Source organism: Neoarius graeffei, chromosome 13 (genome assembly GCF_027579695.1).
Source record: "Neoarius graeffei isolate fNeoGra1 chromosome 13, fNeoGra1.pri, whole genome shotgun sequence".
Taxonomy (NCBI): Eukaryota; Metazoa; Chordata; class Actinopteri; order Siluriformes; family Ariidae; genus Neoarius; species Neoarius graeffei.
In genome coordinates, this window is record NC_083581.1 from 60,949,027 (window position 1) to 60,975,501 (window position 26,475).

The 26,475-nt window shown below is 41.8% G+C and overlaps 1 protein-coding gene across 7 annotated transcripts in view; it reads right to left on the bottom strand.

Annotated features, from left to right (window-relative positions):
- The window catches only part of vps13d (vacuolar protein sorting 13 homolog D), a 182,201-nt gene that overhangs the window by 133,790 nt on the left and 21,936 nt on the right, over nt 1–26,475 (bottom strand). For all 7 annotated transcript variants that reach the window (XM_060938250.1, XM_060938255.1, XM_060938254.1 and 4 more), the window contains exons 3-4: nt 13,219–13,393; nt 13,038–13,115 (exon numbers count right to left, since the gene is read on the bottom strand). In XM_060938250.1, the coding sequence (XP_060794233.1) occupies nt 13,038–13,115; nt 13,219–13,315 (175 nt within the window). In that variant the 5' untranslated portion in view covers nt 13,316–13,393. The remainder of the gene's footprint in view (nt 1–13,037; nt 13,116–13,218; nt 13,394–26,475) is intronic.

Here is a 26,475-nt window from a genome sequence, read left to right on the forward strand (position 1 = left end):
CTGCTACCTACTACATCCCTGTATGTAGCCAATCTCCTTAAATATTCAAAATAATATTACAATGTCAAATCCCTGATCAATTAAAATTGAGGTTTGTGTGTTTGAATCAATATCCCACATTCCTTTTATCCTTTACTGACACCAACGATCACAATGTAAACACTCAGCAATTATTGGATGAGGTTGAACAAAATATCGTGATTTGTTAGTGGTGAGCAAGCAATTAATTTTTTGCCGATGCCAAAGGCAGACACTAATAAATCAGGATATTCTGTAAAAACTGAATTTAACAAGATCAACTGTGAGCTACTGCTCACTTGCGTATCCCCCCCGCTTATATCAGAATGCAAGCAATCGAAGGAATTGAGATCTTGCAGTCACGTGACCGGAAAGTACACAACCCCCATCTTGTCGGTCAAAAACACCGCTGAATACTGCTGCACTCGTGTACAGAATGGAACAATTTCAACCGACGGACTACACGGCTCATTTTTCTAATGAACAGATAACTAGATATATGTCTAAAATAAACGATCTACAGATTTGTGACCCTTATGGCTTTCCGGACGGAGTTTTCACGACCGGATTTTGTACTGCCAGCGGAATACCCGGACGTGTATAATTACTTCATTAACTTTCCCTCGCTGTTCAGTGGTGAAGCACTGCGTGCTTATAAATCTCTGGACAGTTATCTTTACAGAAATTCAGGATTTGTCAGCGACTCAGATGTGGCATCTTGTAAACAAGAATCCTCATTGGATGGGTAAGTCACTTAAGTATTGAGTATAGCACTGACCAGCCGATTATAGAATAGAATAAGGTAATTCCAAATCGTCCGTCTTGTTTACATGGATCTGGCGTTGGAGAGGTAGAGGCTTGGCAGTGGAGATTTGAGTAGCTGTTTTCTGAGCTTAGTCAACAAGCCGGCTCTGCCTGCAGCCTCGCTTTTGCTCCCGGCACCGCCTCCTTCGCTTTGCTTCCGATAACAATCCACGGAGACCCCGCTGGTCTCGCTATCTTGTCCGGAATGTTTTTTTTTTCTCGTCCGGAATGTTGTGCATGCGATGGAAATCGCTACAAACCGTCATTTTCTGCTGGAAACCAATGTCCAGTAAGTCCATACGGTTGTAGTGGATATTGAAGTCCGGTACAGACGAACAACACGCAAAAATACACACAAAAAACATAAAAATCGTGCACAGGTAGGGAGAGCTTGTAGCCGCAGCCGTTGTGTTTCCAGAAGAAAAGGTAGAAGTAAAAGCAGAAGTAGAACCAGAAGTAGAAGGCGGAATATGGCGTTTGACCGACACGATGGCGTCTGTCACAATCTGGATCGGCTGTGACGTCACATGCAAGTGCTCCATAGGACACTTATTATAAATGTTGACTTCAACAAATAATTAACCCTGAAACAAGCAAGTAAAGAGCAGTGTTCTCCCCAGGGATTTCAAATAGCATCCTGGTAAACTGTCATTTTGAAATCGTATTTTGCTTCATGAAATAGCATCAAAATCCATCCTATACGTTTCGTAAATGCATTCAGTCGGTAAACAGGAAGTCGATGTGGGACAGACCTGAAAACGGTATACACGGTATAGAACCCCAAGCTGAAGCTCAGTACCAAATATCAAGCAGTTGTGATTTGTAGTTGCTGGGAAAAATGTTACAAGAATTTTGTAAATCCACGCTATATACGTTTCGTAAATACATTCAGTCGGTAAACAGGAAGTCGATGTGGGACAGACCTGAAAACAGTATACATGGTATAGAACCCCAAGCTGAAATTTGGCACCAAGTGGCTATAATTTGTGGTTGCTGAGAAAAAGGGTGCTTCGGATGGATGGAGATACGGATGGACAGAGGTAAACCAGTATTAACCCCCCCCCCCAGAGCAGGGTATAATAGCTGTTAAAATTCGTCAATCTGTATTCAATAATGAGATCGGTCTGTATGACTGGCATTTGGTGGGATCTTTGCCATCTTTACGGTATGCATTACCACTATAGTAGGGGGCCATAGTTCCAGATTGTAATGCATGATAGTAAGCGTGTAGTAGTAAGGGTGATATAACCGCTATAAAAGTTTTATAAAAATTTGTTAATATACCCGGCTGGGCCGGGGCTTTTATTGTTTTTCAGTGTGGAAATTATCTGACGTATTTCCAGTTCCGTGATTGGTTCATCCAATTCTCTTGCCATAGATTCATGTAGCTCTTTGTGGCAGCATGGGCGTGGTCAAGCGTCGGTCTGTGAATGGAGGGCGGAGTCAGGGAAGGTAAGTGGTAGAATCACTGCACCTGATGGGAATTAACATGTGTTTGTGTGTCTTCCCCAGTGACCGCGCCCTATAAGAGGAGAGGGAGAGCAGAGAAAGGGAGCTCTCCCCCAACCCGAACACTGGTGTGCGTGGCTGGGAGAGTGAATGTTGAACGCTGAAAAGCAAGAAAATAAAGAGTTTTACAAAGAACTCGGTTCTGGCCTGCCGTGCTTCTGTGCTCCACCCACCTGCTCAGATTCTACACTCTTAATTTGATGTCTTTTAAAAATTGTGCCAATTCCTCATTTATGCAAGTATCTGTATTTTTATACAGGGTCTTATAAAATTCTGCAAAGGACTGTGATATTTCATCCGGTTTTGTGAGAGTTGAATTATTATCCTTTAATTCCTGTACTATATTAGATGATTGTTGTTTTTTAAGTCTTAAATGCTAGTAACCTGCTCGCCCTATTACCATTTTCGTAGTATTTTTGGCTAATAAACCTTAAATTGCCCTCTATTTTTTAATTAATTAAGCTGGTTAGGTCCCTGTGTGCCTCTTTAAGATTATTCAATAAGCTTGAGGTTGGGTTTCTTTTGTGTTGCTGCTCAAGCTGCCTTATTCTGTCTTCTAGCTCTCGCTGTTTTTCTTCCCTTTTTCTTTTTCTGGCGCTTGTAAAGGAAATGATTCGGCCTCTAATATATGCCTTTGCACAGTCCCATAGAGTAAGGGGCAGGGCAGGAATTTCACGAGGGCCACGGCCCTCATGCCCTCTCAATTTGGCCTTGTGCCCTTGGAAAAAAATATCTGCTGTAAGGCCACAGTGGCCTTGATGTCCTGCAGTTTTGTAGTCTGCCTCGTGACTGCCAATAGGCTTTAACATCACCTGTGTCTATTGAGAAGAAAATACGTCTTTTGATGACATTCTGGATTCTTATTGGGCAACTCATCAGTGGTGGATCGGACTCGAGCCTGGCATGAACCGCTCCGACGTGCTATAATGACACCAATCTATCACCAGCCAACCAGGAGACTTAATCAAACGCATCCCCCGCCCACTTGTGTCCGTGTCTGAGACGTTGAATTTTCACAGAAGGAGGGAAGAAGTTGACTGAGGTAAGACTGTGTGATAAATTAACAAACGAATAAGATAGGAATTTCAACATATAGGGCTTAAGTTTGTTACCGTTAAATAAGCACTGCTTGTACAGTAACGTTATGTCGTTATAACGTTGACCCACTTTTAACGTGCCGAGTACCGACTGTAGCTGGTAACAAATGCTAATTAGCTTGCTGTCAAGTTTTTCCTTTGTTGAGCTTTAAGCGTAAGGTCATGGATGTTACGACTGCTTGTTCCTGCCGTAATATATGTGATATGTGCTGTTGTCTGTTCATAGCTACTTTTTTAATCTATGCAGTTAGATTAAACTTTGTTTTGTTACTAGTATTGTATGTTTCTTTTGAACTTTGGGGTTAACAGTGTAATAGTGTTGCAGTGTTCTGCAAATTTGCAATTTAATATTTCAGATCTTGAGACATGAAAGTCTCATCATCTCATCTCATCATCTCTAGCCGCTTTATCCTTCTACAGGGTCTCAGGCAAGCTGGAGCCTATCCCAGCTGACTACGGGGTACACCCTGGACAAGTCGCCAGGTCATCACAGGGCTGACACATAGACACAGACAACCATTCACACTCACATTCACACCTACGGTCAATTTAGAGTCACCAGTTAACCTAACCTGCATGTCTTTGGACTGTGGGGGAAACCGGAGCACCCGGAGGAAACCCACGCGGACACGGGGAGAACATGCAAACTCCACACAGAAAGGCCCTCGCCGGCCCCGGGGCTCGAACCCAGGACCTTCTTGCTGTGAGGCGACAGTGCTAACCACTACACCACCGTGCTGCCCAGACATGAAAGTGCTATTTTAAAAAATAAAAGGTCAGAAATGTTTTCTTTGTCGTCTATTTAGTTCATTTTATTTCTTCAATAATTTTCCTTGATTGAGAAATCGGTCTGGGCTCTTACGGGTTAATCAGTAGCCTGCATGCTAGTATATGTTCCATTTACAGTCAAACATTTTGATGGACTCCAGGCTCAATTTTGATTAATCAAAAATCTGCGTAGTAGTACAGTCTGAAGATGCTCTTGCACACATTTGGTGTCAATTGAACAAAAATTATGGGAGGATATAGGTTTGTTTTTCACCTTTATTATTGGATAAAACAGTGTAGAGACAGGAAATGAGCGGGAGAGAGAGACAGGGAGGGATCGGGAAATGACCCCGGGCCGGAATCGAACCCGGGTCCCCGGATCCACGGCACGGCGCCCCATCCACCCGAGCCACGACGCCCCGAGGATATAGGTTTAATAAGTTTTACAATTTTTGAAGTGAGTGATGGATTGATAAGTTTAGATGTGTTCAATACTTTCTTATCTTCACACATAATAGTGTAGATGTTTCTTTACCTGCTTGATAGTTTCGACTGAGACGCCAATCTTCCTCAGAAGAGTCATTAGTCCTTAAATTAAATTCATTATAGACGTGAACTTAAAATCATTGTTTTATTTTATGACCTTGGTGCTCTGGCTTTTGGCCTTCGTGCCCTCAAAAAATTGACAGCACAAAAGGCCAAGTGGCCTTGCCCCTAAAATGACGAAATTCCAGGCCTGGTAAGGGGTGATATTTCAGGCGAGGTATTAGTATCAAGATAATTTTTTAGTTCAGTTTTTATAAATGCAATGAATTCTCTATCATTAAGGAGTGACGCATTTAATCGCCATTGTTTAGTTGATGGCCTGTTACCAATGTTCCATGACAATACAAGAGGAGCGTGATCGGATAATGTAATTGGGGGGATCTTTATGTCAACTACTCTATAAGATTCTACCTTAGGAGTGAAAAAGAGGTCCATTCTGGAGTATGAGAAATGCCTATGGGAAAGAAAGGTGAAGTCTCTGTCTAGGGTGTTTGCTTCTCCAAATGTCCACCAGACCAGATTCTGTTGATAAATGCCTAAGCATATTGCTCATCTTAGAAGTAGAAGTGTTAGATACAGGTTGTCTATCCAAATGTTGGGACATGACGCAGTTAAAACCTCCTCCTAACAGTAAAATACCAGAGCTATGCTGTAATATTATGGAGAAGATTGTACGAATAAAGCTAGGCTCATCCTCATTTGGAGCATATATATATATATATATATATATATATATATATATTCATAAGGCAAACTTCTACTCCATCAATCAATCCATTCACCATTATAAATCTCCCTGCAGAGCCTTTATGAATTTTGGTCATAAATTTATGTCACAGTTGTCCTGTGGGGCACAGTTTCAGGCTGCATCTCGGACATGCAGCTGTGCAAACAGTCCTTAAAGAACAAAGTTCGCTTTGGTTTGGGCTGAAGCCAAACAATATTCCTGAGTCGGTAGATATGCACCTCGAGCTGCCCCAGAACCTCAGATCAATATATAAAATAAAGACACCTTAAACTCAATAACTTGTGTTTCAAATGTAACTGTATGTTGTAGTAACTTTTGCCAAAACGGCGGGCAATCATGTACTTTTAAAGGTCTGATGACACGAACATGACTCTATGCAATTTCTTAAATAAACTATACAACATGGCAAACATGTTAGATTTCTGTTATAATTACGTGAAAAGAAGCTGTTGTTACGCGAATATCCAACTTTTAATTGCACAGCGCAAGAAAACTGGGTCCGTGGCTCACGGCCATGCTGTGACGTCAGCGGAAGAACACGCTGCAGTTCACTGGCTGTTCTACTCAATGGAAATGGCGCATAATTTCTAAATTTTTTCTACATATTCTTGAAGTCGGTCATCGGGGTACTTGCTACCGTTCCCTAACAACGCATGGCAAAGGGTAAAGTGTAGTGTTGCTACGAGTACTTGCTAAAGCCTCCGGTGGAAGATCCTCGATGTGCTGATAAGACATACAGTTCTATATAAAACACACAAGTGTCACGATAATCACAAAACAGATGCAAATTGTTAAAATACCTAATTTTTAAGCAATCATGTGTTGATCTCTTCCGAATAGAATCTATGATAGCCTACCCTCTTTACCCTTTGCCTCTCGTTGCTAGGCGGCAGTTACATGAAAGCCGCAAGCTTTCACAAGCAAATACATGACTGATATCACGCCGACTTTATGATTACATTTATGATTATCATGAATGTGTACTCTATGATGTGTACCCTATGAGCGCTCTGGAGCGAGTGACTTCCAAGATGGCCGTGCAGACCGCAGTGTTACTATTTTTAGCATCATGTCGGAGCACTCTATAGCTCTACGTACCTTTATCTTATGTCGTTTCTCAACACATGTTCTGACAGGAGGACTGTCTTTGGAGGAGTCGCCTTGTCCCAGGCGACTGCTGGATCCGGCATAGCTACTAGTAGACCCCCTCCGGAATACTGTAGGCACTGCTGATGGTAGTAACACACGTTTGTGCTGAACTGAACACCCAAGAGATTCTTTTAAGCTGGGAAGGGTGTCAAAACAATCCAAATCGAAGTGTTCAGAGCACAGGACGGATGTTGGTGAGGGCTCCCACTTGACACGAGTGCGCCTGACTTGCTTCACCCACTTCGCATGCAGCTCGGGATCTCTGGGAAACTTGAATAAACTTACCCCATCCTTGTGGGTTTTGGAGCAAAAGCCGGCAACACAACGCGAAGGCATAATAACTACAACCCCGATTCCAAAAAAGTTGGGACAAAGTACAAATTGTAAATAAAAACGGAATGCAATAATTTACAAATCTCAAAAACTGATATTGTATTCACAATAGAACATAGACAACATATCAAATGTCGAAAGTGTGACATTTTGAAATTTCATGCCAAATACTGGCTCATTTGAAATTTCATGACAGCAACACATTTCAAAAAAGTTGGGACAGGGGCAATAAGAGGCTGGAAAAGTTAAAGGTACCAAAAAGGAACAGCTGGAGGACCAAATTGCAACTCATTAGGTCAATTGGCAATAGGTCAATAACATGACTGGCATCTTGGAGTGGCAGCGGCTCTCAGAAGTAAAGATGGGAAGAGGATCACCAATCCCCCTAATTCTGCACCGACAAATAGTGGAGCAATATCAGAAAGGAGTTCGACAGTGTAAAATTGCAAAGAGTTTGAACATATCATCATCTACAGTGCAGAATATCATCAAAAGATTCAGAGAATCTGGAAGAATCTCTGTGCGTAAGGGTCAAGGCCGGAAAACCATACCGGGTGCCCGTGATCTTCAGGTCCTTAGACGGCACTGCATCACATACAGGCATGCTTCTGTATTGGAAATCACAAAATGGGCTCAGGAATATTTCCAGAGAACATTACCTGTGAACACAATTCACCGTGCCATCCGCCGTTGCCAGCTAAAACTCTATAGTTCAAAGAAGAAGCCATATCTAAACATGATCCAGAAGCGCAGACGTCTTCTCTGGGCCAAGGCTCATTTTAAAATGGACTGTGGCAAAGTGGAAAACTGTTCTGTAGTCAGACGAATCAAAATTTGAAGTTCTTTACGGAAATCAGGGACGCCGTGTCATTTGGACTAAAGAGGAGAAGGACGACCCAAGTTGTTATCAGCGCTCAGTTCAGAAGCCTGCATCTCTGATGGTATGGGGTTGCATTAGTGCGTGTGGCATGGGCAGCTTACACATCTGGAAAGACACCATCAATGCTGAAAAGTATATCCAGGCTCTAGAGCAACATATGCTCCCATCCAGACGATGTCTCTTTCAGGGAAGACCTTGCATTTTCCAACATGACAATGCCAAACCACATACTGCATCAATTACAGCATCATGGCTGTGTAGAAGAAGGGTCCGGGTACTGAACTGGCCAGCCTGCAGTCCAGATCTTTCACCCATAAAAAACATTTGGCGCATCATATAACGGAAGATATGACAAAAAAGACCCAAGACAGTTGAGCAACTAGAATCCTACATTAGACAAGAATGGGTTAACATTCCTATCCCTAAACTTGAGCAACTTGTCTCCTCAGTCCCCAGACGTTTACAGACTGTTGTAAAGAGAAAAGGGGATGTCTCACAGTGGTAAACATGGCCTTGTCCCAACTTTTTTGAGATGTGTTGTTGTCATGAAATTTAAAATAACCTAATTTTTCTCTTTAAATGATACATTTTCTCAGTTTAAACATTTGATATGTCATGTATGTTCTATTCTGAATAAAATATGGAATTTTGAAACTTCCACATCATTGCATTCCGTTTTTATTTACAATTTGTACTTTGTCCCAACTTTTTTGGAATCGGGGTTGTGTGTATATTATATATATATATATATATATATATATAAAAAATAATGTATACTAATAATGACAAACTGAACACCTGTCGCATCAACAACAAACTGGTAAGTGAGGAGGAAGGTTCTTTCGCTGACGTCATATAGCCCCTCCTCCTCATTCGTCTCCTGGGTGCTGCAGCCCTGTCAAATTTGCCCAAATAGCCGCGTTTTTTATCATAACTTGTAAAATAGGCGCCTTCGTGAATTAATATATGGATCATCGGGAATTACTTTTTATGTTATAAAACATCGCCAAAGATGTCAAAAACGTGTCATCAGACCTTTAAGTAGGCTGTGTTGATAATCTCGGGCTCTCACTTATTCATTGCACCATATGCAAAGGACATACCCCCATTTTAATCAGCTCGCTTTCTCACAATAGATCGCATATCCTATCACACTGCCATAAAGGTCGTAGTCATAACATAGAGGTATTTTTTTCTTATATTCAGACCTGATGCCTGTTAAGGATACGGTCACTCAGTGCTCCGGTCCATCAGCTGGAAGGATGCGTTTCTTTATATAGTCCATTGCCTTAGTAGCATCCACGAACTCCCGCTCGTCATTGCTGCTGGAGATGCGGAGCCTGGCCGGATACAGCAGACCGTAGCGGACCCCAGGTTTCCCTCGAAGCATCTTTCTGGCGGCCCTGGCTTTGGCAACATTAGCAGCGTAGTCTGGGAATATAGCGATCAGGTTTCCGTTGTAGTTGAGTTGGCCGCCCCGGCCTCTGGCTTTCCTCAGGATGTCCATGGCATCTCCCTCGTTGTGTAGCTTTGCAATAATTACACAGGGCTTGTCTCCGGGTCTTCTTTGTGTCAGGCTGCGGTGTGAGCGTTGGATTAATACCTCTCCGTCCAGGTGTAACACTTCTCTGAGGAGTTTGGAGACCGCGGTGGGAGAGCTCGACCCCGGCTCTTCAGCTACACCCGTGCTCCGAATGTTTCCTCTCCTCATTCTGCCCTCCATGTCCTCACACTTTCCTTTTAAATCTTTAACCTGCTTCTTGAGGTCCGTTACCGTAGTTTGCACAGACACAACTTCATCCGACCACGCTGACAGTCCGACCTTGACAGCCTTCATATTAGCTTTCATATGCTCAACCTCTGTGCGGATAACGGTTGTGTTGTTAGCTATCTCAGTTTTCACGTCTTTTATTTCCTTCTTCAGCGATTCAAAATCCTCCGCCAGCGCGCTCTTCAATTCTTTTCTAATAACTGACGATATAGCTTTTCTTAATGAGAAGAGGATGTCCGCTTTGATTGTTGCGGTGTCCATGCTTGTACTTACTTCAGGTACAGGTGGGGTCAGGTTGGATTTGTCTGGACTTTTAGCCGAGGAGGTTTTAGGCCTTGTGTTAGACCGACATTCGTATTTTCGGAGAGTTGCTGCCATGAACGTTGGTTCTGCAACCCTCTGACCTCGCCGAGTGGTGTTAATTACACAGTTACCACATTTAGTTTATATTTTCGAGCGTAGATGTCATGTATGTTAATCGTCAAAATTCTGCAGGAGCTCACAAAAGTCCGTCTTACCCCATTGTGGCTCACTAGCGCCCCCCACAGGAATAGTTAAGCATTAACAATAAATCTAATATAGCAATTTTTACGATTAAAGTGATTCATATAGGTAGCGGTCTGAGTGAATGACCTTGATGTCCCTGACATCAGAGCAAGAAGTCTATCGGTCTCATCGCCATTTCCGCTATACTAAAACACAGAGCTGACTGCAACTCCGATCCTCCATTTTGAGCTAATTTATCGTCATGCCACGCAGATGTGTTGCTGGCGGGTGCAGCAACACGACAGAAGGTAGATTTACGTTGCATTCATGGCCCAAGAAGGTTCAAACTGCAAAGATTTGGACGCGTTTTGCGAGAAGTTCACGGGCACATTGGGCGGCTACGAAGTGATATCTCCTCTGCTCTGCACATTTTACTGAAGACTCGTACGAGACCTCTGATCTGTTGAGGAGCGTTGGCTATAAGCCTGTATTGAAAGAAGGTGCAGTACCAACAATTAAAGGAAAAGAAAACTATAAGAAAAGGAAAGCAAGCTCAGTTGCACCAGTTCTCCCAGAGTGTGAGCCGAGGGTTGTTGCTAAAACCCGGGACAGAACGAGATGTGGCATATCGCTCGGGCAGTGACCTCCCCGAGATTGTTGCTAAAACCGTTGACATCCTGTCCCATCCCGGGTTTTAATAATTGCCTGAGCCGAGCAGTAATGGTGGAGTACTCAGTATGGAGAAAATGGAGAATGAGTGGACCAGCCGTCTGATTTTTCCCCTGGATTTGCTTGCCTCAGCAGCAATATCTCGCTGTTACGTGGAAAAAGCAAATGAACAAAGAACTGAAAGTCAGATTGTTTCAAAACAATTGGCCACAAGGTCGGCCTTCAAGAAGCGAGAACACAGACGGGTAAGAAGCGACTCTCCTTTGGATACAAAACAACAAAAACAACAACACTTGTTGTTTACCTGCATTTAGATTAATACATGTAACTTGTATTGTGTGTTTAAGTTAGCGGTATAAGATTATTTAATTTGCTTCAGAATGTGATTGTCTCAGTTCATCTGATTATTTAATTAGCCTTTTACGTTTTATCAGTGAAAATGCATGCATGTACATGTATGTTGCATAAGTTATAACACCTATCCTGTTTTAATAAGAGTCAACCCACAATCATTGGAGTCAAATCAGTCTTAGTTGAGCAAGTCGGTAACAGTATTTCTTACTTTCACCATAAATTTTTATTGATATGACTTCGGTCTATAGCTGTAAAAGGCCTCGGCCTTAAAACCGGTTCCCGCTGTGACGTCACGCACTCAGGGCTGGCTGGCACAGCAGGGCAGCTCGAATGCCAACTTTGCGGTCGATTTTAACTGTCAAAAATATATTTTTTAAATTCCCATTTATGCAGCATACAAGAGTCAAGGATGGAGATACTATCCACTCAGAAACGTATTTAAAAATAAAGGTTATGCGTATCTCCTTTAAGCTAGAGGTGTGGATTGTCATTTTTATTTTCTGAGCAAGCTGCATTTACAGCTATTCCACTGTCTTCCTGATTAACTTACACATACATGTGTGCACACACTGCCAGAGCTGGGTCAGAACACGACCATGCTGCTTTGTGGAGGTGGGGAGGAGTGTCACAATTTAAATGAATAAATAAACATTGGTTCTTTTTCAGTTCAGTTGTGCTTCATTTTGTAACATTCTACCAGGTGTTTATTCTACAGGTTCTACAAGTTAGTCAGTAAATCCAGTCGGTTGCTTCAGAGGCATTAGGTTTTGTAAGCGTTGTGGCAATAATACAACAATGCGTTGACAGAAAATGTAGCTTTAATACTTAAGTATTTTTAAAAGCAAGTACTTCAGTACTTTAACTTAAGTAAAAATTTGACTGGACAACTTTCACTTGTATCGGAGTAACGTTTGACCAGTGGGATCTGTACTTTGACTTAAGTAATGAAGTTGGGTACTTTGTCCACCTCTGCCATGTTGACAAAAGTGCAATGCAACTATGCCTGAGCAAACCATTATTTGTAGGCAGTCATTTGCAGTTTGCTCAGCCAATCAAAACAGTGTAAAAAAATAACTTGAATGATAGCACTTTTTTCTTTTCGTGGTCTGGTTTCCATCAAATCCTGCGCTCTGATTGGCTGGCAAGTGGGTCTGTATCGTAGGATATGGACCCCTGGCGACTCGCTCGTTCACAACAACAAACATAGTAGCGTTTTTTGTCAACATTTATCTTTTTTTTTTTTACAAGATTATCAAAAATCTTATACATTTTTGCCAGCAATTCTCAGGAGAATAGCATTAATTTTACAGCATGGATAGCGATAACGACAGTGTTCACAGCGAAAGCGAGTTTTACTACCCTGAGGAAGAAGAAATAAAAGAAAACATTTCAGGAGAAAGCTAAAAACCTGTAACTGTTGCTAACGCCGAGCAAAAACATGGCTGAATCCTGAATGACTCAATTTTGTATAAATCGGGGACTACATAGGCGGCAAAATGTAGTTTTTTTCCCTGCCATGGAAGTGCACTTGTATACCGAGGAGGAAGCCATTTGCATTGCAGCCGTGAATGAGGATTCAAAATGGCGGCTCGCCTCGGCTCGGTTTTCCCTTTCGGGCGCTCTCGTTTTCTGTTAGAATTTGGTAAAGAAAAAAATAAATATATTATTTACCAGCTTAAGGTCGGTCCGTATGGTGAAATACCGTGACCTCAGCCTTGAATACTGACCTCGGCCCAGAGGGCCTCGCTCAGTACTTTCAAGACCTCGGTCACAGTATTTCACCATATATATATATATATATATATATATATATATATATATATATATATATATTTTTTTTTTTTAGTTTTCACATAAATCAGCTGCATATTTATAACATACATAAAATGATAAGTGATCCCTCACCTGCTTTGACCTCAAAGGGCAGATCGAACTCTCTGAGTGCATCTTTCCTTAAAGGAAGATTCTCGAGCTCTACTGCTCCTGTAACGTAAACGAACACCAGTCATTCCGCTCAATCACTCAATCATTCAAATTACAGACACAAGCAGCATGCCACACAAGTGTATGTATAAAACACTCCTACCTTTAAGAAGAGCAACAGAGAGCTGGTCAGTGTTAAGGTTGCTGACGTATTTGCCCAGGTATGTGTTAAGTACCCAGGCAACAAGTCCCTCTAACATGGTGAGAGGGAAAAGTGGCAGGGGATCCTTGATGACGATAGATGGAGGTTAACAATGCTCACTCCAGGCATTTGAAGTCTAGCAAACAGGAAATAAAATGCTAAATGTGACTCAGAGTTGTACTATATCAATCTATCGACCTATACATACACACAGGTGCTTGAAAGTTTATGAACCCTTTCAAATTTTCTATATTTCTGCATAAATATGACCCAAAACATGATCAGATTTTCACACAAGTCCTATAAGTAGACAAAGAGAACCCAACTAACCAAACTGCTAAAAAAGTTAATGCTGACTAAAACAGAAAGGTGTCAGCATTAACTTGTGCTACAGTAGCGCTTCTGTGGGATTGGACCAGACACCTCAAGGAATCCAGGGACACATGTCTGGCGAAACAAATCCGAGATAATTGCAAAAGAAGCTTTTTATTCCCGAAATTTGTGATTTTCGTTTTTTTCCATCATATGCAAGTTGAGATCTTGAAGAATGCAATCAGTATTTCAGATAATAGATTGTTTTGTTGGAAAAGCATACATTTTTTGTTGCAAATTGTCTCGTTTTTGTCAGGACTGTAGCCTGCTGGGGGGTGTGGGTAAATTACCATATGAGCCATTCACATGATGATTTAAGTCTTTTGTTTGTTTGTTTTTTTGCCAATCAGCTGTATGATATGAGTTGAGCTCGTGGCTACTTAAGCTGCATACATGCATGTAATTTCACTATGGAATGAGCAAGCTAAACAGAGCGCAGAGGAGCTGAAACACCACGAAGCAAACAGACGCACGGTAGTTACATAAGAGATAACCATTTCTAGCAAAAAAAAAAACGCAACCAAAAAGAAGTGTTCTAGGACTACATTATTCCATCGGAGGCATTGATGTGTGCAAGGCGACGTTTCTCTTTCTGATGGGGTAAGTTTATTAATCTAAGGCTGTGTGGTTATTTTTGCATGTAACAGAGTGTTGTGGTTTGGTTACATGAAACTAGCATTGTCTCATCATCGTGCTATCTTTCTTTCTTACGGTGTGAGTAATTTTTCAACCACAAAACGTTAAAGTATACTTTAGGACTTATTTTTGTACTTCATAATTGTTTTGGGCATACTTTGCATGGAAGGAAAATTGACGTGGTGATCTTTGTTTACATGAAAGTAGCATCGTGCTAGCTAGTAGGGGGTAGGGCTTTCCTTAATATCATGCAAATGAGCACCATTATGTGCCCGCCCTACACCCAGAGTAAATGAGATGGAAAACTTTTGGCCCTTTTCCACTACCCTTTTTCAGCTCACTTCAGCTCGCTTCAGCTCACTTCAGCTCGCTTCAGCTCACTTCAGCCCGACACGGCTCGCGTTTCGACTACCAAAAACCAGCACGACTCAGCTCGTTTCAGCCCTGCTTAGCCCCTAAAACTCGCACCGTTTTGGAGTGGGGCTGAAGCGAGCCAAGCCGTGCTGAGTGGGGCTGGGGGCGTGAGCAGACACTCCCCTGTGCACTGATTGGTGAGGAGGCGTGTCCTCACATGCCCACACACGCCCCGCGAGCGCGCTGGGATCTGTAAACACCGCAAACCCGGAAGAAGAATAATTATGAATTACGAGAATTTCTGAAGCCTTATGCGCCTCGCCTCATCTATACGCTCTTGCCAGTATCTGTCCGCGTTGTCGGTGACAACAAGCCACAGCACCGAGACCAGCAACACTAACGACTCCATGTCCTCCATGTTTATTGTTTACTATTCGGGTCGTGAGACTACCGCTTAAAAGATCACTGAATCAGTGACATACAGAGCATCGTGGACGAGTTCGCGGAGCGCAAGGCTCGTCGTATGCCCTTCAAATAATGCGCGCAGTAGGCTATTGATGTTTTATTATGAGCCATGTACAGTATGTCGCCTAATGTTTTTTTGTTTCTGAGTTACATGTTCGTTTGAAGGACTTAATGTACAAAATAACATAGTTGCACCCCGGAGTGTTGAAATTGGTAAACACAGTGCATTCAGTGAGGTTTGCACCGCCCTCCTTTTATTTCTGACTCTTCCTGTCAGCGTTGCAACCTCTGAGCGCTCATTCGTATGCCCTTCAAATAATGTGCGCAGTATAGGCTATTGATGTTTTATTATGAGCCATGTACAGTATCCTAATGTTTTTTGTTTCTGAGTTACATGTTCGTTTGAAGGACTTGATGTACTAAATAACATAGTTGCACCCGGTAGTGTTGAAATTGGTAAACACCGCAGTTGCGGACATTTTGTAGCCTAAAATGATGTTATGATAAGCTTTAATAAAGGGCCCGGTCATTTGCCCCGCCCCCGGCCCGGCTCTGACTTGTTCCGCCACTGTCACTGATGTCACTGTTTGCGCTGCTTAACGGCATCACATGACGTCCACCCACTTTCACTAACTCCACCCAATGTGTCCACCCACTTCCAGCCAGCACGGTTCAGCGCGGTTGTAGTCGAAATGCAACTCCAACAGCCCCGCTCAGCTCGACTCAGCTCGACTCGGCACGGCACGGCTCAGCCGCGTTTGTAGTGGAAAAGCGGCATTTGAGGGTGATTTTCTCCCTTCCCTGTTTTAAGAGGTATGCACTTTCAAAAGGCCACACATTCTTCAAATATTGTCAGATCTCCACATGGAAGGCATCATTGGAAAGCTTAGAAACTGTACTTTCTGAATCTGTCAATAACTCAAAATGCCCCCGGGCAGACGTGTCCCTGGATTCCGTTATCTGACAAACAAACCGCTTGAGTTGAGTCCACTTCCGTTTACTCGCATTGACGTTTGGCCTGAGTGCAGGCGTGCGTTCGGGAATTTCCAAAGAAAAACCATGCCTGAGTCACGAGACGCGGTTGGTAAAGACGGCTGCCTGAGCCGAAGTTCCAACTAGCATCATAAAATTAATCCTACAACTAGTGCCTAATAATAACTACAAGAAAGCTTCTAAATGCAAGACACGTTCGTGGTCATATAGGATGGCAAAACAACTCAAACGCAGGGATATTAAGAAGCATTTGCGGCATCAGAGCACACACCATGATGGCGACGACAACAGCTCAGAGGCCCCAGAGGCAGCACGTTTTAGCCAGGACATTGCTAATCTCTTTGCTACACTGCAAAAAATATCCAGCGATCTCGCCAGCCTTGACGACATACGCCGAACCACAACCTCAGTTGAAGGAAACTGTCTTCACTCATCTCACGAGTGGTGGAAGTGGAGAAAAGGGTAGAATGGCTGGAGGACTCCGATAAAAAACTGAAGGCGTTGGTGGAGGCTAGCCCGCTTGCTACCAAAGCAGAGTTAGAGGATCTCCAGGATAAACTTGAAGATATGGAGAATTGCAACAGACAGAATAATCTACGATTTGTAGGCGTCCCAGAAGGTGAAAAGAACTGGGATATGGTGGTGTTTATGCAGAAACTACTGACATCGATCCTTGGCTGGAACGAAATGGCGCAACCACCGGAGATACAACCCCGATTCTAAAAAAGTTGGGACAAAGTACAAACTGTAAATAAAAACAGAATGCAATAATTTACAAAACTCAAAAACTGATATTGTATTCACAATAGAACATAGACAACATATCAAATGTCGAAAGTGAGACATTTTGAAATTTCATGCCAAATATTGGCTCATTTGAAATTTCATGACAGCAACACATTTCAAAAAAGTTGGGACAGGGGCAATAAGAGGCTGGAAAAGTTAAAGGTACAAAAAAGGAACAGCTGGAGGACCAAATTGCAACTCATTAGGTCAACTGGCAATAGGTCATTAACATGACTGGGTATAAAAAGAGCATCTTGGAGTGGCAGCGGCTCTCAGAAGTAAAGATGGGAAGAGGATCACCAATCCCCCCAATTCTGCGCCGACAAAGAGTGAAGCAATATCACAAAGGAGTTCGACAGTGTAAAATTGCAAAGAGTTTGAACATATCATCATCTACAGTGCATAATATCATCAAAAGATTCAGAGAATCTGGAAGAATCTCTGTGCGTAAGGGTCAAGGCCAGAAAATCATACTGGGTGCCCGTGATCTTCGGGCCCTTAGACGGCACTGCATCACATACAGGCATGCTTCTGTATTGGAAATCACAAAATGGGCTCAGGAATATTTCCAGAGAACATTATCTGTGAACACAATTCACCGTGCCATCCGCCGTTGCCAGCTAAAACTCAATTAGTTCAAAGAAGAAGCCGTATCTAAACATGATCCAGAAGCGCAGATGTCTTCTCTGGGCCAAGGCTCATTTAAAATGGACTGTGGCAAAGTGGAAAACTGTTCTGTGGTCAGACGAATCAAAATTTGAAGTTCTTTACGGAAATCAGGGACGCCGTGTCATTCGGACTAAAGAGGAGAAGGACGACCCAAGTTGTTATCAGCGCTCAGTTCAGAAGCCTGCATCTCTGATGGTATGGGGTTGCATTAGTGTGTGTGGCATGGGCAGCTTACACATCTGGAAAGACACCATCAATGCTGAAAGGTATATCCAGGTTCTAGAGCAACATATGCTCCCATCCAGACGACGTCTCTTTCAGGGAAGACCTTGCATTTTCCAACATGACAATGCCAAACCACATACTGCATCAATTACAGCATCATGGCTGCGTAGAAGAAGGGTCCGGGTACTGAACTGGCCAGCCTGCAGTCCGGATCTTTCACCCATAGAAAACATTTGGTGCATCATAAAATGGAAGATACGACAAAAAAGACCCAAGACAGTTGAGCAACTAGAATCCTACATTAGACAAGAATGGGTTAACATTCCTATCCCTAAACTTGAGCAACTTGTCTCCTCAGTCCCCAGACGTTTACAGACTGTTGTAAAGAGAAAAGGGGATGTCTCACAGTGGTAAACATGGCCTTGTCCCAACTTTTTTGAGATGTGTTGTCATGAAATTTAAAATGACCTAATTTTTCTCTTTAAATGATACATTTTCTCAGTTTAAACATTTGATATGTCGTCTATGTTCTATTCTGAATAAAATATGGAATTTTGAAAATTCCACATCATTGCATTCCGTTTTTATTTACAATCTGTGCTTTGTCCCAACTTTTTTGGAATCGGGGTTGTATTTTCTATTCTGAAATCCAAACAATTTGACTTCGTGTTTCTCCAGGAGACGCGCCTCTCCGCTGAAGAATCAGAGAAATTGTGTAGAGGATGGGTGAGCCATGTTTATATTATAACATAGGATCTAGCCAAAGCTGTGGGGTGTTGAGACTTATTAACAGAAAGCTACAATTTAAATGCATTAGATAATTCAAAGATACCAGAGGAAGGATCCTCACTGTAGTTGCAGAAATACAAGGTCACATGATTATTTTGACAAATGTTTATGCACCAAATCGAAATGAACCACAGTTTTTTGCTGACCTGGAGGCTAAAATGCTACAGGCAGGAGATTATAATGCTATTATCGGGGGAGATTTCAATTTGGTAATGGATCCCATTCTCGATTGTAGTAGTACTGTTCCAACAAGATTGCCTAAAGCGTTATTAGCAGTGAGAAGTATGGTTGAGTCTTTGGGGTATATAGATGTGTGGAGAATGTTGAATCCAAAAGGAAGAGATTACACCTTTTTCTCTGCCACGCATTCAACATTCTCCCGTTTTTCTCGTCTCCAAAAACCTCCTACAGTCAGTGATTTCCTGTTCTATTGGAAGTATTTTAGTTTCTGACCATGCGTCAGTTAGCTCGGAGGTGCTACCTTTTAGTGACAGGATTCGAATGCCGAGATGGAGATTTAATTCATCCCTCTTACTACAATCTGAATTTAAAGAGGCATTAAGAAATCAAAATATATACACTACCGTTCAAAAGTTTGGGGTCACTTTGAAATGTCCTTATTTTTGAAAGAAAAGCACTGTTCTTTTCAATGAAGATCACTTTAAACTAATCAGTAATCCACTCTATACATTGCTAATGTGGTAAATGACTATTCTAGCTGCAAATGTCTGGTTTTTGGTGCAATATCTCCATAGGTGTATAGAGGCCCATTTCCAGCAACTCTCACTCCAGTGTTCTAATGGTACAATGTGTTTGCTCATTGCCTCAGAAGGCTAATGGATGATTAGAAAACCCTTGTACAATCATGTTAGCACAGCTGAAAACAGTTGAGCTCTTTAGAGAAGCTATAAAACTGACCTTCCTTTGAGCAGATTGAGTTTCTGGAGCATCACATTTGTGGGGTCGATTAAATGCTCAAAATGGCCAGAAAAATGTCTTGACTATATTTTCTATTCATTTTACAACTTATGGTGGTAAATAAAAGTGCGACTTTTCATGGAAAACACAAAAATTGTCTGGGTGACCCCAAACTTTTGAACGGTAGTGTATTCAGTTCAATGAACCTACAGCACCCTGTGCAGGGATTGCCTGGGAGGCGCTACTCCCAGGCAATCCCTGCACAGGGTGCTGTAGGTTCATTGAACTGAATACACAACCGTTCAAAAGTTTGGGCTGTATTGAGAGGCTATATTATCCAACATGCCTCTTATATAAAAGAGTATTTAGTGATACCGAGGGAGAGAAAATAGTGCCAAGCGATTTCGAGGTGTGACTTTTTATTTGGCAACGGTTTTGTGATGCAAATATATCACTCTTTTGAACACATACTGTTTTGAGACGAAAAACGTTTTACTTTCGTGACCCCAACAAACTTGCCGGACTACTTTCGTCTGGACCAAAACTGGACAAGAACTGGACTCACAGGATGCTGTCGGGGGTAAGTCAGTGTGTTTGCACGACACTATTGATGGGGATGCCATACAGATTCATGTCAAAAATCCCGAACTATCCCTTTAAGAGCTCTTACACAACTCAAATATGATTATAATTACATACTGTCACAGAAAGTGGAATTCTCGCTCTTCAGAATGAGACAAAGATATTACGAATCAGGTGACAAAGCAGGCAAATTATTGGCAAACTGTTTAAAACAGAAAGAACTGTCATCTATTATTTCGGCAGTTAGAACAGAAGAAGGTGAATTAGACGCTAAAACAGTAGATATTAACAATATGTTTACAGACTTCTATGTGAATTTATATACAGCAGACACTCAGTGCAATGAAGAGGACATGGAAATGTTTTTTCAAGGATTGGAGCTACCCAGATTATCCAAATCACAAAAGACAGACCTTGATCGGCCAATAACCAGTCAAGAAATTATCGGGGTAATTAAAGGACTACCAACTGGAAAGGCCCCGGGACCAGATAGCTTTACAGATGAATTTTTAAAATGTTATGCCACTGAACTGACACCTCTATTACTCAGTATGTAGAATGAAGCATTTGTAAAGGGGGAGTTACCAGCTACTCTATCAAAAGCATTGATAACACTGGTTCTTAAAAAAGGAGAAGGATCCTTGTTACTGTAAGAACTATCGTCCGATTTCCCTTATTCCATTAGATGCCAAAATTTTGTCCAAAGTGCTTGCAAATAGACTGGAGAAGGTAATGACCTCTGTAGTGCACGAAGATCAGGTGGGGTTCATTCGGGGACGTAGCTCTGCAGACAACACTAGACGCTTTATTAATATTACGTGGGCAGTCTCAGATTCTAATTCGCCAACTGCTGCTGTATCGCTTGACGCTGAAAAGGCGTTTGATAGGGTGGAATGGGGATTTCTGTTTAGGACTTTAGAAATTTTTGGTTTTGGAGAAATTTTTATAAAGTGGATACGCCTGTTGTATAATGGGCCAGAAACAGCAGTACAAACTAATGGATACATCTCTTCATATTTTGAGTTGGGGACAGGTACACGCCAGGGTTCACCCCTTAGCCCTCTATTATTTTGTTTGGTGATGGAGCCTCTGGCGGCTGCAGTTAGGGGTGATGATAATTTTCCGGGGGTGATGTATAACGGCTCTGCCCACAAATTAATGATGTTCGCGGACGATATTCTGCTACTGGTATCAGACCCTGTGGTATCAATACCCTCATTGTTGAACACAATTAAGGGCAATTCCATGTAAATGTCAACCTCACCATGCAAAAATAAAGCAACATGTAATACATCAAAACCACTCCCAGAGATCTCACCTAGGCCTGTATTTTACAGATGTGAATAAGTTGAACCAATTTGTAACCAACCTAATATGTCACTGTCAGTCTTTCTTTCTTATAATGTAAAATAAGGTATTAGGCAGAGACCCGTCCACCCGTAAATTTGACGGGTGATTGCCGATTTCAACGGGCAAGTATACACACAGACGGATACTGAAACGGACGATAATGCCGAAAATTTTCGCACATGAATACTCCCACATGTCGTCCGATAAATCCAGTTATGTTCCGCCCACACATGGACTGGCCATCGGGAGTAGCGGGAGTTTTCCCGGTGGGCTGGTGGTTCAGCGTGGGCCGGCGGAGAAAAAAAAAAAAACAGTTGCGCGCTGGCCTTTAATATGATAAGCAATGTTAACAGTTTCTTTAACAAACTGTTAACATTGCTTATTACAGTTGCGCGCTGGCCTTTAATATGATAAGCAATGTTAACAGTTTGTTAAAGAAACTGTTAACATTGCTTATCATATTAAAGGCCAGCGCGCAACTGTTTTTTTTTTTTTGTTGTTTTTTTTCTCCGCTGGCCCACACTGAACCACCGGCCCACTGGGAAAACTCCCGCTACTCCCGATGGCCAGTCCGTGTGTGGTTCCGCCATCATTTACAAATCGTAAGAAACACAATTTAATACGAAAAATACTGAAAACTTGAAATGAAAAATCAGAATATTTCATCGTTTCCGCCATTTTGGCCCGCACTGAATCTTGTAACATGCGGACTGAATAAATCGCGAATTCTGATTGGTCGAAAATTGCCAAACACCCTGCGTTGTAGTTTCCTCTTTCTTGGCGGGAGAACCACATTTTTTTTTGCTGACTCACTCTTCTGGATCAAGATGAATCCCAACAAACGCCCCAAATTGAATGTGACAAAAACTGATTCGTTTTTCCACAAAAAGACAGAAAAGGTATGTGTGATACATTGATTAACAAGGGGGTTTCATTGGGGTATGGTAAAATAGAATACTGTTGGTTTTTTTTTTTATTAAATACTGTAACTAGATCAAAAGATTATATACAATTCATTGTTGTTTTTCTTTTCACTTTTGTTACCAAATCAAACACCATACATACATCTGATACATTCAGGAGTGAAACTGAAAAAAATACAAAGTAAAAATATGCAATATTTCTGATCAAAAATTACACGCCATTTCACCCTGAAAATGTCCTAGAATGCAGGAAATGAAGTCTAAATTTCAAAAATTTTCTGGGGGGGCATGCCCCCAGACCCCCCTAGAGGGACTTCGCGCCTGCAGCGCTCGTCTTCGCACCTGCAGCGCTCGTCTTCGCACCTGCGGCGCTTATCAGGATTATATAAAATATTATTTTTGACTGGTAAATTTCTTTTTCTGCCTAATACCCTAATGTAAAACCCAAGCTAAAATCAACTTTGATCATGTACAATTCTATATTATTGCCACAAGCCACAGAAATGTATGCTAAAATCCACAAAACAGCAAAACAATAGCCATCCTAAATATTATTTAAGAACTTTGATAGTTTTAGCTGATATTTAGAGAGTTTTTCAAAGGGTTATGGTGGTTAAATTGCTGATTTTCTAAACATATGCCATGTCTATTTCAGATGCGTCACATCCGTAACGGAATTTCGTCACATCCATAACGCTGACTTTTCCTTCCGAAACTCTGCATGAAATACAAAATATTTTAAACAAAGATTTTTTAATATTCACCTTGGACCCCTCTATCAAATGGATATCTCCATTTCGACATTAGGTTTACAATTTCACAGAGTTTGATAAAAACGTACAGTCACCCAAGAAAAGTGATACTTTTTCTGTCACATCCATAACGCATCTTTTATTGGCATTTTCTGGCATGCCCTAGATGTACTATGGGAATTGTTCTTGTTCTATCACTTCTCCAGTATGGTACAGCCTTAAAATATGCAACACCTGTTTAAATACTGGGAGACAATAAAACATGCACTGGGTCATTTGTTGCCATTTTGAGTTCAAGTGTCACGTCCATAATGCTGGAATTGCTCTAAACACCTTTTCGAAAATCTCAGGATATATGGTCAACTGGGATAAATCTGAGGCTCTTCCTTTAACAAAGTATTGCCCATCCACACTCTTTCAAGCTGGAAGATTTAGGCTACATCCACACGACAACGGCAACGAGATGTTATTAAAAAAAATATCGCATCCACATGGGCAATGGATCAGTAAAATATCAGGTACATATGGCAACACAACGCTTGCTGAAAACGATGCAATACACATGCCACACCTCTAGGGGCGCTGTAAGACGGTCCCTTCGGAGACACCAGAACAATAGAAGAAGTAAGGACGCATGCGCATAAACTATTATGCGCGAGACTTCATATTAGCCACAAAGTCAGAAAAATCTGTTCGTAAAATTACATTATAATGACCAAATACAATGAAAAGTATTTTTCCAGTCTCACCTGTGAAAGGTAATCCCATGTGATCTCGTTTGGACGGCAAACCTGTTGGTACAGTTAAACGCAGCATATGAATGAGGCATCTTTATTCTCCGCTTTGACCCATCCAATATGGCAGCAAGGATGACGTATGATTCTACGCGGAAGGCGGCGTCTTTAATGGTCCGGAATAAATTGAATGCTACACGCTGATGGATTAATTTGTTCTTCTACGCCCTTTTTGAGGAATGTATTGTAGGACTTAAACCAACATCTGAAGAGGTGAGATCGCTCCTTTTTTTCCCTATTTTTGCTGGCGGGATTGACTCTCACTCTCTCTCTCTCTCACTTTGCACCATTACACAATAAATATTCACAGTGAAAATATTTTGTAAGCGTGTTTCATGAACCAAGTTATAGGATTTGTTGACAACTCGCATCGAGTTCGTTACACTTCTACCTGGCGTGAAGCACATGTGGTTGTGACGTCATCGTAAACAAATCCGTTCTACTCATCCAGACGACTTCGCAACGGCGCCGTTGCCAGATCTTTCCACTCTGGAACCCGTTCTCAAAAGATTTCGTTTCGGGGCACCCAAAACGCCAGTGCCGTGTGGACGCCAGGCCGAAACGATAAACAATTTTATCGGATTCACCTGAATCCGTTGCCATGTGGACAGGGCCTTAGATGGCCTAAGCAGGGGCTAAAATATCTTGGTATCCTTTCCCCCCTAAATTAGAAGGTATTATTAAGGGGAACTTTGACCCCTTGATACAGGGACTGGACATTGATGCGAAACATTGGTCGTCATTGTATCTGTCTTTATGGGGAAAAGTTAATGTCATTAAAATGAACTGTGTCCCCAGGATTAACTATCTGCTTCACTCTCTGCCATTAAATATCCCAGACAGTTACTTCAAACGACTCAACAATATATTTAAAGAATTTCTGTGGAATGGGAAACGAGCACGTATGAATATGAAAAAACTACAAAAGGCCAGTCAACAGTGGTGGATTAGGACTCCCAGATTTAGTATATTACTATTATGCATTTAATCTCAGGCACTTGGCACATTGGGCTTTACCTCCAGAGAGAGCCCCCCCATGGTACAGCATAGAGCAGTCTGTGTCAGCCCCCCTCCCTCTCCTCCACTGTCTGTCCACTAAATTATCTAGACATAAAAGGGCTCATCCAATCATATCTCACCTTCAAGGTGGATGGAGAAGGATCTCAGGGCTGATAGATTTCGACCCTCGTTTAAACGAAGTTGCTAGTATATGGCCAAATCCTAAGTTAAATATTAATTAAAAAAAAAAAGCAGCATTTATCTGGAAGGACTGGGTAGAAAGGGGCATCCTTGTATTAGAAAATTTATTCAGTACTAACATATTTAAAACATTTGATGGCCTTAAAGTGCATATTCTGGACCAATTTCTTTTTTTTTTTTTTAATATGAAAGTATGTCCCTTTACACACTCATCCAGAAGGGTAATTTTGCACAAGGCCATCTGTCTACAGCAGAAAAACCTAAAATAATAAAACGCATCTGGAAAAATCCCAAGGGAGTCTGGAGCCAGATTCGTGACGTTACCTGCAGAAGCGCCAGCAGGCTGCGAGAGCTTTGCACGGTTTCAGTGCACAGTAGGGCTGGGTATCACCAGATACCTCACGATACGATACTATGGCGATATTTTGCCCACGATAACGATATCATCACGGTACAGCGATTCTGCGATAATCGATATATTGCAAGAAATTTCAACCACATCACGATATCTGTGTCACTGAAGAAAATCAGAATTTATTGACCACTGTAAAATTACATTTCACATACATAACTACACACTCTTGCCAGACATATATTTGTCTCTATTCTAGTGCTGGCAAAACCAAGAGTTGCTTCACTACAACATACAGAAAATTCCCATTTCTGTGCTAGTATTCTCAACTTTTCTGTAAGCATAGACACATCAGTGCTGCTTAACAAGCAGAATCAAATTGTTTTATGAAAACTTAAAACTTGCACTGCAGACTGCACATGCATTTCAGTGCTAACACTGATATCCATTTGTTCTTTGTAAACTTGAGAACATAGACCTGAGAACATTTAACTTGTGCTTATTTTGCAGGAACAACACACTGTCTGAAACACATTGAAAAGTGCAGTGGGCATCTTAATTGGAGCATCTTAATTTAATTGGAGCGAAACAGGTTTTGCAAAGTGCATTCTCTTTGTCCGGCTCACTGTTTTTTTTCTCCTTTCCTTTGGAATCCAAAGTGCCTCCAAACATCTGCCTTAAAGTTCGGCGGCATCTCTAGGTTTATGTTAGCAGCCATGCTTGCCTGTTTTTTTTTCCTCACTGCAACCGCCGGGGAAAAAAAGAGAAGACGAAGAGTGCCTTGCAGTGAGGTACCGGCACAGCGACACCTCGCGGAGCGGAGGTGCGGAAGTCGTACTGGATTTACAACCCGTCTGAAACATGATTTTATTATTTGAAAAAATATCGATATTCAAATTTTGAGTATCGATATTGAATCGGAAGACAAAGTATCGCGATATATCGCCGTATCAATATTTTTGCACACCCTTAGTGCACAGCCTGTGTAGACCAAGCGCTCCCATTTCTCTCTCATTGTCCGGTCTTTTGGAAAACGATGAGTACTAATCCCATCAAGA